General features: G+C 32.1%; 2 protein-coding genes across 3 annotated transcripts in view; one reads left to right on the plus strand and one right to left on the minus strand.

Annotated features, from left to right (window-relative positions):
- The window catches only part of LOC106668633 (transcription factor 15-like), a 75,506-nt gene that overhangs the window by 24,218 nt on the left and 31,722 nt on the right, over window positions 1–19,566 (minus strand). The gene's annotated exons all lie outside the window — the stretch shown is intronic.
- LOC106668632 (growth/differentiation factor 8) overlaps window positions 5,826–19,566 on the plus strand; it is a 51,343-nt gene continuing 37,602 nt past the window's right edge. Inside the window, exons 1-2 of one of the 2 annotated variants that reach the window (XM_024226868.1) lie at window positions 5,826–5,847; window positions 18,811–19,163. In XM_024226868.1, the coding sequence (XP_024082636.1) occupies window positions 18,830–19,163 (334 nt within the window). In that variant the 5' untranslated portion in view covers window positions 5,826–5,847; window positions 18,811–18,829. Of the gene's footprint in view, window positions 5,848–16,507; window positions 16,698–18,810; window positions 19,164–19,566 lie in introns of those variants that run through there. The other variant, XM_014397563.1, reaches the window with a different exon arrangement.

Genomic DNA, 19,566 nt, shown 5'->3' on the forward strand with positions numbered 1-19,566 from the left:
AAATATGTTTAAAAATAAGAAAACTAAAAAGCAACCAAACAGAATAATAATAAAAAATAAAAAAAAAACAATCGACAACATAAAGTAATATGATTGGATTGATTGTCTGTGACAATACTTGTTGAACTGATTGACTCGCATTGCTGGGTCCGACAATTCTTGCTGATTTACGTTTTACTTATACGCCTTTCGGCCTAATGAAATCTATATTGAGGAACTGAGTAAAATTTAAGCCAGCGGGATAATATGAGGATACGGGAAAGCAATTTTACTTTCGCAATGTCGATCAGTTCAAGATGTTTTCATATACTTGCCTGCTAACGAAGACCCCCAAATATAACATACACATGAATATTTGACTCTTGATTTTGACATGTAAAGTCCTTCGTTCCAATCCAGATTTTTAATTGTCTTTGAAATAAATACTTTGAAAAAGAGTATTATATAAACACACAAAATCAAACCGATTATCAGAGGAACCATGTAGCAGTCCAATTATCGCAAAAACAAATAAAAGACCAGCACATTCTCAGGGGCTTTTTATCTGGAGTTCTCGCTCACTTGGTCGCTTCTCCAAGTGATAAAGGAATTAGGCATCTCGACTTTACTTTCTCTCCCGCTCCTTTAATATTTTTTTATTGTTCCTGCAACCTATTTTCAAAATTCCATCTATCCAAAGTTGAATTTTCCAATTTTTGTTTCAACTCTCGACATTGTTGTTAGTAAATGTCACTTGTATACAATATAGTAAATGCAACCTTTTTTTTCAAAATTTCCAAAAGATTTCACCATTTTTTATGGTTCATTAAAAAAAATATAAAATAAAACGATTGTACTTAAGTTTTGATTTAGTTTATCTGTAGTGTCGTTACCACGCATAAATTACTAATCGTAATAACTTCAACTCGTAAATGTATTGAGGATCGATATGGTTCAAATGTTACCAAGGTGTGGTGACTTGTGTCTTCTTCTCGCCAAATCGTGCAATAAACAGGCACGTCCCAAATGGGTCCGCTCCGGTTTTCCATTGCCGTTTGCCTCCCGTTACATAAATCCGGGCCGTTAGATGCTGATTATGCTTGCAAATTGCACCCTGGTGTTTCTTTTAGGGTCGAATCAGTTCAATCTTTCAAACCTCGGCCCTCTCCGGTTGATTATTTTGTCTATTTGCATTTGCGTTTAGAACGATAGGCAACCGGTAAGACTCTGATGTAATGCATGATTGTCGGTCTTAGAAACTTCCTAGTTCAAAAAATAAAATACTTCATCTGACTACAGGATCTATAGAGCTAGATATTTTTTTTAGAAAATGTTTGTATCTAAATGATTTTATAAAACAAAACTAAAGGGTTATTGAAATAAGCACTTCCGATTTTTCACATTAAAAAACGTGATATTTGTAGGACGTTCAACTTAAATTCCAAAACATCAGAAAAAACCTTAGTAAAAACTTTCCACCGTGGCACAAAGTATGTGCGGTTTAGCAAGTAGATGTGTAAAGTGCGGGTTTCTATCGCCCAAGAGAGAAAAAAAAGTTGAAGGGTGGAATATTTTGAATGCAACCGAGTCGCTTTGAGTGCATGGGCACGTCCCCCCAAAAGTCCCTCTTTGTCTAGAAGATTGCCGATAAGCAAAAAAAGTCTTTATACCAGAGGGAATGGAATTAAATGTATCTTAATGTATTTCACTGCGTATTTATAGGGATCGTCAATGGTTATAAATTGTATCTGTTTGAGGTTCACTTGTCACATCGGAATCCGGGCATTGTCTATAAGATAGCAGGTGATCTTTTATAAGTGTACTTTAGCAACAGAGTCGCTGTACGTCTCTTATTCTTTTGCAACTATTCTTTCCCGCTGAAGTTCATTTTTTCCTTACACTGCCTTACAAAAATAAACTCGGCTGGGTAGTTTCTCATCTAGAAACAATTCAAATTTAATATCCGATCAGGAATGTTTATTATTACTGAGAAGAATCAATTTCATGTGAACATGTCAATTAAGGAAAACTCAGTACAACAACTATTTAATTTCAATTAAAAACTGATTCACGGTTTAATTAAAAATAAATACAATTCACCACTTAACAAAATATATTTCTAGGGCATTGTATTTGATGTTGGTGTGATAATTAGTTATTTTAAAAGCGATTTGAAAAAAATTGACTGCCCTTGACCTGTTTCGGATTTATGTACCTTCTTAAAAGAATGAGATTTAAAAAATTTCTCTATCTCTTTCTATCTACATTCTCTATCTCTCTTTTTTGTGAACGATTGACATTTTCAAATTGAATTTACTGTGTAATTGACAACGTCGTTATTTTATCTCTCCTCAGTCGCCATGATGAAACTTGAACTTAGTGTGCACTGTTTTACGGTTCCACACATTCAAAAGTTTGCATTTTTTTTTATATTTTAATTTTGAAAAACTCATTAATACATTTGAGTAACGTAAATAGTTCATATAAAAAGGTCTCCGGCACATAGCTAAATAAAATTTTAAATTTTTTTTACGAGGGTTCGCAACAGGAGAGCCTATATCAACCATCAGGGTGCCGGTGTTTTTGAAAAAAAGCACATTTGTAAGTATGTCGGGTTCGATTGCAGGGCCGCTGGATTCGAACCCTGGACCTTTACATTACAGTGATGAGCGCCGTGCCAACGCTTAAACCGTAGCGGCCACCGACGCCCCTTGTTCTATGCTTATTTGCGTAAAATATACATTTTTTTGTCTTATTTCCCATACAGTACTTTATCACATTTTTGTGTCTTAGACTTAGAACACGGAAGATTGTTTCAAGATGTCGTAATAATTTATTTGTAATAAAATAAATTATTTTAAGAAACTTTTGTTATTGCATATACTTCTGGTGTTCGTTTGTTTTAATCTTATGAACATATTTTTCCTCTGTGTAAATGTTGAGTAGTTGAACCAGTTTCTGGCTAGGAAAATGTTAAAAATAATATAATAAGGAATATTTCTTCAAATGTGAAGCTGTATTCTTGTTATAATGAGTCATTTTCTCTTAAACCAAACTCTTAAATAGGATAAATTCGAATAAATCAATCAATTTTAACTTTAGCGATTAGGTGTTATAATTGCGGACCAAACGAATTAATGAAATTCTGAAATCCAATTCGGATCCTGATTTGCATGGAAAGCCATCCGCGTGATCAAGGCCGGGGAGGTGAACGACTAGATGCACTGGCAAAGATCATCGAACCAAAAGCCCGTTTAAAATCTTTATTCAACTATGATAGAAGAAAACGCTGACCGTTACTATGTCATGATGTACTGTTTTTGTTCATTCCAAGGCAATTTCATTATGCCGTCCACTCGTGGAAAGCTTTCGATCTACAAATAACAAAGCGCCTTTTGTTTATTTCATATCGAAAGTTTTAATAGTCAAACTTTTTAATTTCTTTCGATGTGTGGATGGTGCAATAATTTTCAAACTGTCACCGGCGAAATATGAGGCCTTGCGTTATAAAACTAAACAAGCAACAGTTTTTTTACGAGCGAACGTCTGTTTCAAGTGTTTACGAGATAGATCTTGATGACTATTTAAATTTTTGTATTTTACACATAATAGAACGTTTTTCTCAAGAAAATCAAACTTTTGGGTAAAATCAATCTTTAGGTACTAGCAGATTTAGGATTTAATTTTATAGTTTAAATTCTTAAATTTAGCCGATTAACTATTTTGTTCTTCTGTGCTAAGAGTTGTCTGCACTAAGGAAAAGTTGGAATAATCTTTGAATAAAGAAAACATTAATTTTTCACAAAACAGGACAAGAAACGAAAATAACAAATATTTCTTAATAGTAATGGTAAAAATATTTAATCAACGTACCAATCATGTTTATCGAATAACAAATAGAAATACTGCTCTCACCATGAAAGAGACATGGTACAGAACAAACAAAACAAAATTCAAGAAATTTTCTTACCATATTTATTACATTTATGTCGTTGGATTATTTCACACTTGTTACATATATCAAAATTTAAATACGTAAATTACTTAAAAGGAAAGACTCGTAAAATTGGAAATTGCTTTATAAGCCACTCCAGGCTCGTTAAGAATTAATTATGCACCGTAAAAAAACCTTACATAAATTTATTTGAAACTTCGAAAATCTCCCCCAAGCGTTACACATAGACTATTGATATAAAATTATGTTTTGTTGTAACGATATATTATTTCATAACTTATAAAAGTGAATGAAGGTTTTATTGGCATTCCTTGCGCCAATTTTATCCACTAGGGATTAGAAGGGTTGTAAAACAGTCTGGGAATAAATACCAATGGGTTAAGTATCGATAAATCATAATGTTAAACATATTGAAAATTATTAACTCAAGTTAAATAATTTTAAGTTTTCAACAAAAACGAAAATGAACCATCTACGTTTAAAGTGATTATTGCCAACCATAATAACTAAGCGTTTTGCAATGGGGGAAAATGTAGTGAATATCTTATAAATACAAAGAAAATGAAAGGGGAAATAAGATATAGAGATATATAGATAGACTGGACTGATACAGAGAAAGAGTGAGAGAGAGAGAGAGAGAAATAGAGAAAGAGAGAGGAGAGAGAGAGTGAGAGAGAGAGAGAGAGATGAGATTTGAAGCAAGAAAAAGGAAGAGAAGGATATANGGTCTGGTGTGATGTAGGTTTCAGAAAAACATTTTCTTTATCGTGCCAACGTTTCGATCTTTATTGAGATCATCTTCAGGGCTGAAAGTGTTTGTCTTTTGTGTAATTGTGCCATTCTTGCGTGTCGTGTCGAGAGTGAAATGTTGGCACGATGAAGAAAATGTTTTTCTGAAACCTACATCACACCAGACCGCATCTCACGATTTCTAAATAAATATCGATTAACGGTCACCAATCACCACACATTAAATTAATACATAAGAAAAACTCCATGTAGGAAAAAGAAAAAAAAATTTGAATCCTTTTGAAACATTGTTTCCTCAATACAAAATTGTTTCATTGTCCATCATAAAAATTAAAATTGTCTAAATTGCTTCGCCGATATATTTTATTTACCTCGCATATTGAAAGTGGCCAAACAGGTTTATTTTCTCATATCGTTTCTAATTATTTAAAAAATCGCTTTGTCAACGGAGTTTTTCAAATTCTTTGTAATATTTTAATAGACACTTGTAACCATAAGTTCTGAAACCACTAAAAAACAGTTAATTATATCGAGAACTCCAGTTATATGGTCACATTATTGTCCTGAAACCTACATATTTACAATGATACAAACAGGAAACAAATATAAAAATGTTGGAAATTGGATTAAAGCCAAAGTGAATAAAATTTTAGGACAGAGGATCCATTCAGATCGCAACCATTAAAGAAATTTGATCATTTATTTACGTGTTATTTGTAATTGAAAGGAATAGAATATTATATTACTATTAAAAAGGTAGGGAAACTGTAAACTAAAATTGACTAACTATAAAACCACACAATAACTTTATATTAGCTAATAAAGCTTGTTTGATACCTAAAACCTGTGTTTATACTATATTATTCTTTACTTTTATAAATTAATGTTAAAATCCCTCCCGAGGGGTCTAGTAAATTGCTAGTAGGCGCAATTAGTATTCACGTTGGGAGTCGGTCGTCTCTCTTCACACATGGGACACTGCCTTCAAGCGTTCTTGGCTGCCGAATAACGGGTGGATAAAGAAAAAAAACGATATAAAAAACAATAATTAATGTTGACAAATGAAGGAGAGGGGTGAGCAGGTGTGGTAGGGGAAGGTAGTATATATTGCAGGTATATCTGATGGCACCTGCCTAGTCCCACCGTCCGCTACACAACATCAGGTAAATTTTTATCTCATCAGATCCCCCTTTTATATCCTAGGGTTGCGTCTTTTTTACCTTTTAATTTTAACCCGTCAGACATCAAAGGGATGATTCGGCTTTTTGTGTATTCATTGGAAATTTTTTCGGCAAGAACAATAAAAATAACACAACCACAAGTTGGACAAGATTTTTTTTAAATAACTTTTTTAAAATTTGTTTAATTTTATCAATGTCGAGGTTTTTCAGTAAGAAACGTCACAATACTTTATCGTCATTATATTTCAATAGTGGTCGTTAAATGGTTAAAAAATGACATTCCAAAAAATCAGTAAAGTCATAATAAAAAGGATACGTTAATCATAATTCACAAAATGGAAAAATGACCCTGACATTTCATAATACTACATTGCAATTTATGCAGCTGAACTTGCACGTGCTGTTTGAGAATAAAATTGACTTAATTATGGGTAACTGATACACTTTATTAAACAGTATTTTTTTTTTTTAATATTTGAGTTGACAATCCAAATAAAATTTTTGAATCGTTTTAGATTTTGTTGCTTGGCGGCTTTTAGCATTATTTTAAATTAATCATTTCGGTTTTTTAAACTACCCTGTTTCTCAATAAATCATAAATACCCAACTATATAAATTATAAAATAAAAATAATTAAATTCACTAATTTCGTGGTCCGCTTGATCAATTAATATATTACAATTAATTAAGGTTTTTAGTTGAGATAAGACAGTCAATGGCACGAGCGGGATTCGAACCCACGATCTTCGGCTAGATACGCNTGCCATTGACTGTCTTATCTCAACTAAAAACCTTAATTAATTGTAATAAAAATAATGCCAATTCTAACGGGCTTTCGCTTAACGATACCTAATCTTGTATTAAAATGTAGATCCAGTTAGTTAAGTTCATATCCAAGAAAAAGAAATAAAAGTATAATTACACAATTATTAATACTTAATGTAGATTGTATTTTACACTTTTACTAATATACAATATAATCTATACATACAATCTGATATATACATCTTAAAAAAAGGAACGAATTCTTGAAGATCTATAAACTGCACTTTTTTATATACACCAAAACGCAAGGAAATCGTACACTCGTATTTTGTGTTTATTTCAAACTATATGTATGTATTTTTCTCTTTACATTAATTACAACAATACACAACAATTTCCCACTAAACAAATATGACACCACAAGAATAAAACCACATGCCTTGAAGATGACCCGAATAAAGTTTGAAACGTCGTCCAAAAACAAACCACTTCAACAAATTATTAATTACAACATACTTATTTTAATGTTAACCAAATTAAACGAGGTAAGACATGCATGAGATTTAGAAAAATTATTTAATTATGTGGTTTAACGGAAACTTCACCAAAACACCGGAAAATCCGCATAAAATTTAACTAACAATTGATTCTATTTGCTGGTGTTTTGGTGAGTTTACTTCCAAACCATTATAATTACATATTTTCATAAAACCTCATGAATTCCCAATCTCGTTTAATTTAGTTTACATTAAAATAAAGAATGTTATAATTAATGTAACTGAAAAGTACGTATAGTTTGAAATAAACAACAAAATACGAGTGTCCGGTTTCTTGAGTTGATTTTCAATATTTTCAATCTAAATTTTCAAACTTTCTAAAAAATAACATTAAAGATAAGTTTTAACGGTTTTTCTATTGCTGAGTTTTAGTAGTAATGTTGTATTGTACTACAGGAAGATATTTCAAATATTTCTTGCACAACAAGAGTTATTTTTACATACATGTTAAAAATTTAAATAAATCATTATCGACCGTTGAAACAATCTAACCGAATCGGTAAACGTAACATTATTATATTGTAAAGTGAGACGACAAAAATATTTTATCATGTTAGGTTATAATTGCTCAATTTATTATACACGACATGATGATCGTTCATACACTTTAACTAATACTTTTATAATGCACGTATTTGTGCTACAAATAATAAACAAATAACATAGAAATTCTTATCAAACATCATTTTTGTCGTATATTGTATTGATATAAATTTGTCTAATTAAAGTTGTTATTAAATTCAAAGTTGTTTTGTAAAATGTAAAAATATTATGTAAAATATTATACTAGCTAAAATAGAGTTTAAAAACATCGTAAAATGATGACGATGTCGTAAATAAAAGTTGGTTTTATTTAAAAATTATCACAAGGAGGGTGGTGACGTTAATAAATTCAATTTTAAAGCATGAAATACATTGTTCTTTTTTTGATATGGGCGCGGTCTAAATCATTTAGTCACATATGACATTTATTTAATGTTGACGTGCAATTAATAACAGAGTTAACTTTACTGTTGTCAATGCTGTCTCTTACCTAACTGTATCAGTGCTGCTTTAGTTTAACATCACGTCCCACGTACAGTTACCGATACTAGTTTGATACTGGCTCTAGGCCGTCGCCGGCAAGCGCAAGGCACTTTTTCTTTTTCATCTCTTCCTGTTGCGAAAAACAATGGCATTTGCAACCGGGTCAAGATAATCGCTCGGATAAATTTGGGTTACCGGGATAGGGCGAGGGGAAGTCAGTAATTTCGCGAAATTACCCTTGAGAACGATGTAGGGGGGGGGGCAATTGCAGGTAATCCCGGAGAAAAGGATTGATTTATTACGTAGCCTGTTTCGTCTCGGGACGGATGACATATCGCTTCTATCGTGCCCTTGCTGCGCTTGATGCATTCACAAAGAATTTACCGATTAAAATAAACAAAAAGACTCGGAAACAGGATTTCGTCTTCGTACAATACTTAACCGGTTCTGGGTCTTATCACATTGAACAATAAACGAAAAAAATCTTCGTATAAAAAAGTCGCTTGTGTTTAATTCATAAGATACGGTAAAGACTCATGAATTTTTGTTTTCTAAGGCGGCGATTTATTTCAGTCCTATTGACAATCATTACCACAGAAAGGGGGAAGCCGATTAAACAGTCAATATCCGTCATGAAATCCAATTGATTTAAACTGGTGATAACATGTCAAAAAGAGGGAGACGCCGTAACTCACCCTCGAAGAAACACTTTTTAAATAACATATACAAAAAAAGTTAACGGATGAAAAAATCATTAATTAATTAATTAAGTCAACGGTTGTAAGTCAGACCTTATAATTTAAAAATCTGTGGAAAATGGATAAATCGAACAGGTTTTATAATTTTTTCTACAAAATTGGAATAAACCTACATGAATTTATACCACATTATTATAGGTTCAACAACGATCATAATAAAAATAATGATGATAATAATAAGATATTTTTCTTTATCCTTTAATAAAATATTTTATTTTACTCCTTACGTACCATTCTGGTTGATTAACCCAAAAAAAAGGCTTAGACACTAATAATATATATCATACCATTCATTTGAGAAAACGACTAAGCAACGAGAAAAAGAAGATAAAAATAAAGTAGCGAATCGTATCTGATTTTACAAATCGACGATCATTGATTAAAATCTATTAAAATGGGATAAATGTATTTTTTATAAATTTATATTAATTTAAGAAGGTTGGATGTGACTTACGAAAAATTCTTTTGTGTTTCTAAGTCTGCGGATGGATAAATAGATTGAAAACTGAGGGACACTGAGTTATCTCGTTACCCGGTCTATCTGTTCTCGCTAGTTTACGTTTCACTCACACGCTTTACAGCTTCACGACATCTTCAGTAAAATTCTTATTATTATTTTATATTCTTATTTTTTTACAATCAAATTTTTAAGTTAAGTGGTCACTTTCGATGAGTTAAACATAAAAAACTTTCTTTAGAGCGTCTCGCAACAAAACTGTCTTCAATATAAAGATAATTTGTACAGTTTCTGGTGGACAAATTTGAAATATGTAAGTGAGTCAGTTTCGTTTTACCTTCTTGCCAAACAATTTATTCTGTATTTTGAAAAAAGTTATTAATTAGCGTTCGTAGTACTAAAAATGGTTTACTATTCGACAGGTCTGACAATGTTTTATGTCCTATTTAAAATTTCTTTTTAAAATAGTATAATCACGTTATTAAGATATTATGAGAGTTATATAAAGATAAATGATAGAAAGAAATTTATTCTTTCTTGACAAATGTAATCGCCACATTTTCTCTCAGTGGATGAAAAATACCAGGAAACGGGCCGTCAAATTTAAAATAGGCCGAAGAATAGGTTGATATGTAGGAAGAAGGAGTTCGGTTGGAGGCACATCTGACGGAAAAGGGTCGGACATTGATTCAGGAGGAATTACACGTTGGCTCCAACATCTGGCAGAATCACAGCTGGCCCATAAAAGCCTCGCTTAATTAAACCATCGGCTGTTGGAGGAAGCAATCAAAATCAGTACAAATCAATCGGAAGCTCACAGTTTCAAACGTCCTATGATAATCTTATGGCACTTTTACGAGTTGGATTGAGAGGAAAAGAATGTTACTGACAAATGATAATGGGGATTTATATTAAAGTGATAATAAAATATACATAATACAAATTTAAGCGACCAATTTGTTGTGTAACAAGAAATTCATATACATTACATAATGTGAAAGAATTATGTTTATGTCGTAAAAATATTGATAAATTTGTATCCCTTAATGCGTTTAATGTAGCATTAATGAAGTATGATAGTTATTAATACTTAAATTGCTGTTATTAATAAATACTTAGGCAGTTTAGGTTTTGCAATCATAAGTAAAAACGAAGCTCTAATGGCTGTTTTTAATTCTTTCAATCCGGTTTGTTATAATGATGAACCTGTAGGTGATTTGTTGTCTATCAGTGAGGCTCTGCAGACTATAATGATCGGAAACTATGAAAATATTTTTTAATAATGTACTGTTACAGTATAATTATATGTGTAGTACAATTATGTTTGCTAGATCTTACGAGTTAAGTGCAGGATAAATAAATTTGCGCAATTAAAAATTATTCCAGGTTTTAGGACATACTTTGCCGACGCATTATAATGCATTATAACGCATTATAAATTCGTTGTTTCTGGTATTTAGTACTTTTCTTCTTGATATCTATTGGTATTTTCCAATTAGTAATTGTACGACTATTTGTGCTAGAAGACAAAAATTCACTATACCTAGGATACATATAATACTTACTTAACATAATTGTAACTAATAAGTTTTTATGCCTACTAACTTCCTTTACGATCTCAGACTATTTAATTGTATGTAAAAAGTCAGGGAAAGACGATTTGGAATGAAAGAAAAACACTCAGTTCCTTCGTCAAGCTTTCAAGGAATATATCCTTTCAATCGGACTTTGAAACTCTATTGATATAAAAGATTCACAAATTTAAAGATCTACCTGCAATGTTAAAAATTATGGCTATTAACTATAATAAATTGATGAATCTAGCTTAGAGCGCTCAGTGATTTATGAGTGATTAGTTGTGATTAGTGATCCTGAATTTTGGGAACGCCTCTTTTCGCTATGACTTGCCAAAGCATATTTTAAGCATTGTTGTCTCCATAAAAAAGAATCAATTTCTAACATGTTAAATTGTAAGTTAGAATATTTAAATAATAATAATTTTGTTTAAATAAAAATCTACAAAAGAGATTAAACCGGTGCACTAAAAACAAGATTCATTGATTGGTCTTACGGACATATATTATTTTCACAAGTCTTAAAAGCTGTTCTCGAATTTGGAGACGTGCTATGAAATCAAAATACTTTTCTTAGATAGTTTATAAAGAACGGTGGAAGGTGAAACCAATTTTGTCATGTCCCTAATAGCACTAAGCATCCAAAGTATAACCATATTTCACTTTTGATGGCTACTATTACAATATTTTTCGCAGTAAATAATTTCTACGTGGTCGTTAGCGCGGCCTGAATGGTAACGAAAAGGCGGACGAGGCGGCTAAGTCCCAACCTCGGACTTAACCACCGCGATCCGGTGGTTCTCTGACGTTAAAATGCAATAAAAACATGATTAAAGGAGGTAGCTGCATCGGTGGCAGAAAATGTTTCAAGAGCACTGCCGAGAGGTGGCCCTGAAAGATCAGAAAGGTCGAAGAAGGGTTATCCGCACCCGATTAAGGATAGGCCATGCGAGGTTGACACATGGATCCTTACTTTTGGGCCAAAGCTCGCGTATGCGTCTGGTGTTTAGAGAAAGGTTTTTGGTGTGCTCTAATTGAAAGTGCAACTACTTGGCTCTATATAGAGGGCGAGTAGGAGTGCGCTCGATATGAGAATCTTGCTTGAGCACGGCAGCGAGTATCTGAGTCCCCTGTTCCGATTTTTTAAGGAAACAGTGTTTTTTTTTAAATTGAATATAACACTGAGAGTTTTGTGTACCTAGCCTGTGTTGAAAGTGAACGTATTTATTGGCGTGAATGTGTAGTATAAGGGGGCCAATGAGGGACCTCATCGACCCTTAATTAGGTTAGTTATATAAATGTGTGAAGGGTGATGGAGGAATATTTTGTATTCACTAATGAGTGAATGGTATGTAAATAGGAAAGAATGTATTTAATATTGCGTGTGCGTGTAAACTGATTTGAATTTAGGAACTGCATACATTTGGTGTTGAATTGCCCTAGTTGTTGACCCCAAACTCGGTAGCTGGAAGGATAACCGAGGTCTAATCCCGGACTTGCCAAGCAACAGAGGTGGGTGATTCTGGAGGCCTACGGTAATTTATTGTAAATTACAAAAATTGGAAATTCCAACTCCAGGTGGACTGAGAGAAGTGATAAACTCAACTCTGTACATGTGCAGATTTGAGCTTATATAAATCCAACACAATTTCTACGTAGGTGCACTAATCTAAACGTTTATTCAGTATTAAAATACCTACAATTAATTAATAATATAACAATTTTTATATATTTGGCTATTGGGTATTTCAACTAAGAGGTTATATGAACCCTTGGATGCCGTTGTTTCGAAAAAACATTGGGCCGCTGAATACGAACCCTGGACCTTTACCTTACAGCGATGAGCTCCTTGTCAACGCCTTGCGGCGAAGGATGCTTCTGAATCATATTATATTAAACGCTCGATTAGTTAATGAGAATGTTGGAATTGAAATACACATAAAAATAAATAGGCCAGCAAATCTAATTTATATTTTGTGTTCGATATTCTTTTTCATCTCAAAATCATAAATTTTATTATGAAAATCTGTTTTTTTTATTTCATGCAAAAATGAAAAACTATACATTAAAAAAATGGTTCGTACTTCGGTAAAATGTAGAAAAGAAAAGTCATGTAGCCATTTTATGGTTTAGTCTCAATTAAATACATGTACGCGAAGAGTGTCAAACCGAAATTTAGGATAAATGTAATTTATTAATGAATTCTATTGTGTACCAGTTGCTTATGGGAAATTACTAAGGAGGACCGTTACGTGATCTACACTGACTGGAAGGGAATGATTACTGACGAAAAAGAAAAGAAGAGCTGCTTCGAAGTAGTGAGGGCTAACAAAAGCCAAGTATGAAAGATGATGTAGGTCAGGTAGAATGATGTAGGGGAACAATGGCAAGTTGCCCCGATTTAAACTAATTCGTTAATGAGTTTGAAATGGTTCTTCATTCCCCTCCACCGGCAATTGGAGATTTGCAACAAAAGGGTTTTTTGTTATTTGTAACGCTTGTCCCCCCCTGTACATGTTAACATAACCAAAGAGTATAAAGTACATTGTCACATTCTAGTACAAAGTGTTAATGTAGTAATGTAACAAATTATGTAAATAGCATAAATGCTATATCTTCAACTATAAAAGTATTTCTGAAAAAATGGTTTCAGTTCAGATAAACTAGTGCTTTGTTAGAGTTCTCTAAGTGATCTGCGGGTTGACGAACGTGGAATTAATCGTTCCCGATCACCCTGGTGCGCCTATCCTCGCTGTAGTGGCAGTCAGACGAGTTTAGGCAGGGAATATATCACGAAAATTCTATCTCCTCAATTAAGAAAAACCTGTTCATGTGGTTAGCTTAATAAAAAATATTTAGCATTTTCGTTTCGTTATAAATCAAGCAAATATAATAAATTCTCTATTTTACATCCCTAAGTATCTAACATATGAAATTATCTGTTTCCATCTTTTTATAGACTTAGTTTATAAATCTGAACTTCCTATTATATCAAGTATTCTTGGTAATGAATAGTGCTTAATGCGTATTTGCTGATGCGTACCAATTGTTGCTGCATTGTTGTTCTGAGAGAAGTAATGTTTTTCGACGTCAGCTCGTAAGAATTTTGCTCGAATTTCCCATGCTCAAACCGTTCTCCGGTGGCCAATTCGCATCACGTTCCTACTCAAATAGTTTCATAAAATTATCACTACAATCAAGATAATGGCAGAAATACACTTTAACTTACAATATGTTGGGTTGGTTGAATAATCTGGTACTTAGCACTTAAAAGTTAAAAGCAACAAAATTATCGACCTAATTTTGTAAGCACCATTACTTGTATTTGTAAAATTCTTGTTAATAATTAATCCTAACTAAATACTTCAAACTTGATTGTTTTGTAAATACTTACATACTGAATTTACCTCGCAAAATATAACTAATTATTTTAATTAATAATTAATTACTTTTACAATTTTTACCCGAGTATAATTTTCTCTCTCGTTCTTTCTCTCTTTGATCTCATGTATTGTGGATGCAATTTTCGCTATTTCTGCAGAACATACCATGATACTATATTACGTGATGTATATTATTCAGATCTCTTTCTTCAAAGAATAAGTTAATTACAAATCTTTTATTTGCTTCCGTACTTAGTTTTGAAGTGAATATAGTTAACACAAAATGGAAAACAAAAATTGTTACAATTTGATTTATACAGACTTCCAATTAATGTCACACGGTTAAATCATTGCGCTTTTCTGTTTAATATAATTAACACAACGCAAGAGTAATTTCGCGCTCGATAGAAAAATATTGATTTTATTCTTAAGTGTGATTTATTAGGACTTTACTTTTCAACTTTTTTTAAAAGAACCAACTAATTGTTGCCAAATTGTTGCATTTGTTTTGCAATTGTTTGTAACGCCGAACCAACAACAATTTTTCAATTTGAATAGAAATAAATTGTTATACCTACCGTCCCGAGTTTCGTGTGCATTATTTTAAGCTCATAATTTTTGTTGCATGCTTTTAAAAAAACTATGAAGGAAACTATGTTTAAATTAACCGTTCGTTTTATTTAGTTAGTATGGGGCTAAAAATGGATACATAATAACACAGCCCGAATATTTTTTTGCGCACGCTGGCAGCAAACGAATTTAAAATTATAAGCATGCTCATGAATTTTTGATGTTCCTTGGGAAAAAATTTCTTCGGATGGCATAGGGTACCAAATTTTTTATCTCGTTGGTTATGAGCTAAATGTCAGTTTTGTTTGAAATTGGATATGTATAGAATGGAAGTTTTTGGGGGTAATAGAATTTACTATATAGAAAGCAAACTTCTAGCGATGGTTAGGGCAAAACTTGTTCCATTTAAAAAAATGCCTATCTCAACCAATTGCTTTTTACTTAGAGAACAATAATAGTAATAAAACATTTGCTATTTTCCAAATATTCAGATTTAAAAATTTCATTATATATTTTTCTTTTTTCCATATCTTTCTTCTTTAACGAATTATCCATGGTATCTTTAAAAGTTAAATTATATTCATGATGGCCTTTGATAATAATTACATATAATTAATGGAACCAGTAATGTTTCATATTCAAATATGTTATATGTCTTAGAATTTTTCAATTTTAAATGTTCAATTATTGGTAATAATTCTTCAAAAAAATTTTCCTACTTCATTCATAGCGTTTATGTTGTACTTTTATAATTGTACATAATACAGTTTTACTTATTTGGATTTTAAATTTAACTAAATTGAATTTGAGTTGGTCGTAAAATAAACACACCTGCATTTATTATAACTAAGATTTGTTATTTTGAAGCAACCTTAGTTGCTCAACACAGATCGTGTTAGACAGACCTAATTCCGCAATTATTATTTTGATTTATTAGTCTTATTTCCTTTTAAATTTGACTATTGGGAAATGAATACTAATTTCGTGTATTCAATTAACTCATTCAGTTGAATGCAATTGTCACAAAGGAAAATAATTCGAACCAATCGGTGTGTATGTGTCTTATTTTACTGAACATGAATTTATCATCTTGTAACAAACAAATGGAAAGGAACGAGAAGGAGGCAATGGACTTTGGAACCTGTCGGAGGCAAAAGTGCAGGAAGGCTAAAAGGCGGAGTACAGAGGACATTCCACTGGAAGACATCGAAGAATCCACATCGTACGTAGCTGCTTCAACTGGGCTTGTAAAAAAAACATCTGATGAGAAGATTTCAAGAAAACGGCATTCATCTTGTGAGTTCTTTTCCTATTCCTCATTTCCTTAATTTTATTTCCTTGGGGATTGCGCATAGAGTAACAGGAATTCATTTATTTTAGTTTAAATACGTCTCAATTATATTTTAAGTTTTTTTTATATTATTTCAAGGTGAATTGATTTTATTTTTTTGTATTAATTTAAGTTTAAAAGATTTTTAAAAAAGTGTGAATTTAATTTTGAAAAAATAGAAACAATTAAGTTGAATTAAATTGGTTTTCCCTTACNCTGTACTCCGCCTTTTAGCCTTCCTGCACTTTTGCCTCCGACAGGTTCCAAAGTCCATTGCCTCCTTCTCGTTCCTTTCCATTTGTTTGTTACAATCTGCATTACTGAACTTGAAATGATTGGTTTTGATGTATTAATTATAAAATAAACGCGGTCCGTTGAATGTAATTAACGCAGCAACAAAAGGATTCGGATGGTATGATTAATTTGATTTACTGTTCAATGTTTTCGTATTGATTAATATAAATCCCTTTTGTTTACTCAATCATAAAATTGATTCGTTTTTGCTGTAGAATGTAATTGAGTATGAAATGGATTCTTTGTTGAGTGTTTGTATTTAAAATTATCGAATATGGTTCAAACACGGTTTTGACATGTTCGCCTTAATTTCAAATATTATCATTTTGTTATCTTTTGAAAATAATTTCGCTGCATATTTTACGAAACGTTAATATTTCGGTCTGAACGACCGTAATATTTATTTAAAATTATTATATTCTTAACCCAACTGCAAGCTTGAAAGCAAAATTAAAAAGAAAAAGTTGGTTAACATATTCAAGATTGAATTTATGTTATTTTTTAATTGAAAAACTAAAAATGTAGTATATCAGTTGTAAAATCAAACCGTTCAGCCAAATGTCAAAACAGGAAAGCATATTGTATTTGATAATCAATTTGATTTGAGGTTTTTTCTTGACCTTATTCGTTTTTATTAGGCAATTTTTTTTTCTTTAAATGACAGAGACAACTCTCTCTCTCTCTCTCTCTCTCTCTCTCTCTCTATATATATATNATGAGTAATCCTGTAAACGTAAACAGAATATTTTATATAGATTTTTTTTAATGAAAACTTAAAATCCTGCATTATTTTCCGGACAACCCGATATATACAATTTGTTTTTGAATAGTTTTTTCAAATAACTTTGATTACCACTAAAATTCCACACCTAAAATTTGGCTTAAGCTATGCTTTAAAATTTTCATTAATGTCGATCAAAGATGAGGCCAATTTAAAAGAAAATACCTAGTTCCTTCGTCGTGCTTTCAAAGAATTTAACTCTATCATCAGAACTGTGCAATTACAATTTAAAAGTATAGCAAGTATGGTTATCTATTTACAACTTAAAATGTATGGCTTCTATTAAAATAAAACTAAAAACTGATTTGTAGATATACCCATTTTCTCCCTTAAAGTTGTTCGTTTCAGTCGTCTCGTGACTCATATGACCCTTCTTCAACGATAACTTTCGCCAGTCTAGAAGGAAGTGCTAATTTGCTAAAGAACCACTAAAATAAGATCAATACGTTCTATATTGCGTATTTTAAGAATCTTGAAAAAATCAAAATTTCATATTGCTCGTATTGTTAATATTTTAAAGTAGAAATTAAATTTTCATAGTCCTAATAGAAAGGATATATTCTTCGAAAGGTAAACGAAGGAAATGAGCGTTTTTTTCCCTAGGGCTTTATCTTTATGGTCTTTTTTGGTATAATTGTCATTTTAATCTAGTTTATAATTATAATAAATAAACGTGTTTCATTCTTTTCTTGACTCAATTATTAAATTTATTCGTATTTTTTAAATCATATCCTTATTTACATTAAAAAATACATACGCTTTTGCAGTTAAATATACAATACTTTTTTTATAGTACTTATTTGTTTTATCACCAATTCAAAGATTAAGACCAAAGATTTTATTATATATATATATATATATAAAGAAATTAATTCGATCGTGTTTGATTTAAGAACTTGTCTGTTAAATTAAATATCTTAATCGGATTCTTTATTCTTTCGTATGCAGAACCAAATTATGTTTGGTTAGTGTAAATCAGTATAAAGTTTCTATTCTATTTATGTACTTTTCACTTAATATTTCGAATAGGTTACTTTGTTGGCCTTTATATTCAGCGCTAAACTGTGACTTATGTCGTGATTGTATATTAAATTAATTAAATTTTGATGGAAGGAAATTGGGATCATATTAATTAATTATAGTTATCATATGATGGTTATGCATTGGTTTAAAAACTTAGTATTCTCTTTATGCATTTAAATTGATTCGACTGTGATTCAGAACTGGAGTAGAATCTTGTTGAAATTGTGCAAATTATTAAGTTTCACTTATCGTGACACGTTTCTTTGCCATTAGATTGTTTCCGAACTCCCTCTGATGTCTTTTCTTTCTTCATAATTAATATTTAAAAATGTAAAAATGACTCTATTAATGTAGAAGTGGGGTGCGAGAAAGGGTGGGGTAGACAGTGGGAGAGTAGTGGGGCTAACTGTAGGTGTTGTAAGCGCAGGGCTGGCCGGCAGTGAGGAATGACACTACTTGGCTACTCCTTGTTGCTAGTGGGGTGCCTCGTGGGGGCTGTCGAGTCAGCGGGCACATGCTCCGCTTGCCTCCTCCGGACGGAACTCCGTTCCATCAGCCTGGCCAACATCAAGGAGCAGATCCTAGCCAAACTGGGCTTTTCCGCCGCCCCCAATATCACCGGAAGGCAGATTCCGAGGATACCGCCTCTAGAGTACATCATGGATGTGTATTCGATGCAGGGAGACCAGCCGCAGTCTTTTAAGCCGGGGCCAGCTCTTCTTGAAGAGCAGGACGATTATTCTGCCTCCATGGAAAAGGTCATCGCCTTCGCTCAACCACGTGAGTACTTAAACCATATTTTCAACATTAGGTTTAGAAAGAAAATATTGCTGTATCCTGGTTCTACAGATACCACAGTATGCAATATCAAGCCACTGCAATTTAAATAAAGAAGAGATGGATTCCACCTCTTCTTTACCACAGTGTGTTGCTATGTCATTTCTAAAACTCATGCCTTTAGGTAAAATAATATCAAAATCATACACCTTCTATTTCCATAGCATCTTATTCTAAGTCTACTTACTAGAAGTTTCATTTTGTCTACAATCATCTGCGAGTGGACGAGGTACATGCACCTATTATGTACAGGTAAGAAGAGTACTCGGTAACCATTCGGATATCATCCCCCATTGGAGATGACCATGAATTTTACCCTATTGAAATTTCTTTAATCTGATTCATT

Source organism: Cimex lectularius, unplaced genomic scaffold (genome assembly GCF_000648675.2).
Source record: "Cimex lectularius strain Harlan isolate CLEC.00 unplaced genomic scaffold, Clec_2.1 scaffold7, whole genome shotgun sequence".
NCBI lineage: Eukaryota > Metazoa > Arthropoda > Insecta > Hemiptera > Cimicidae > Cimex > Cimex lectularius.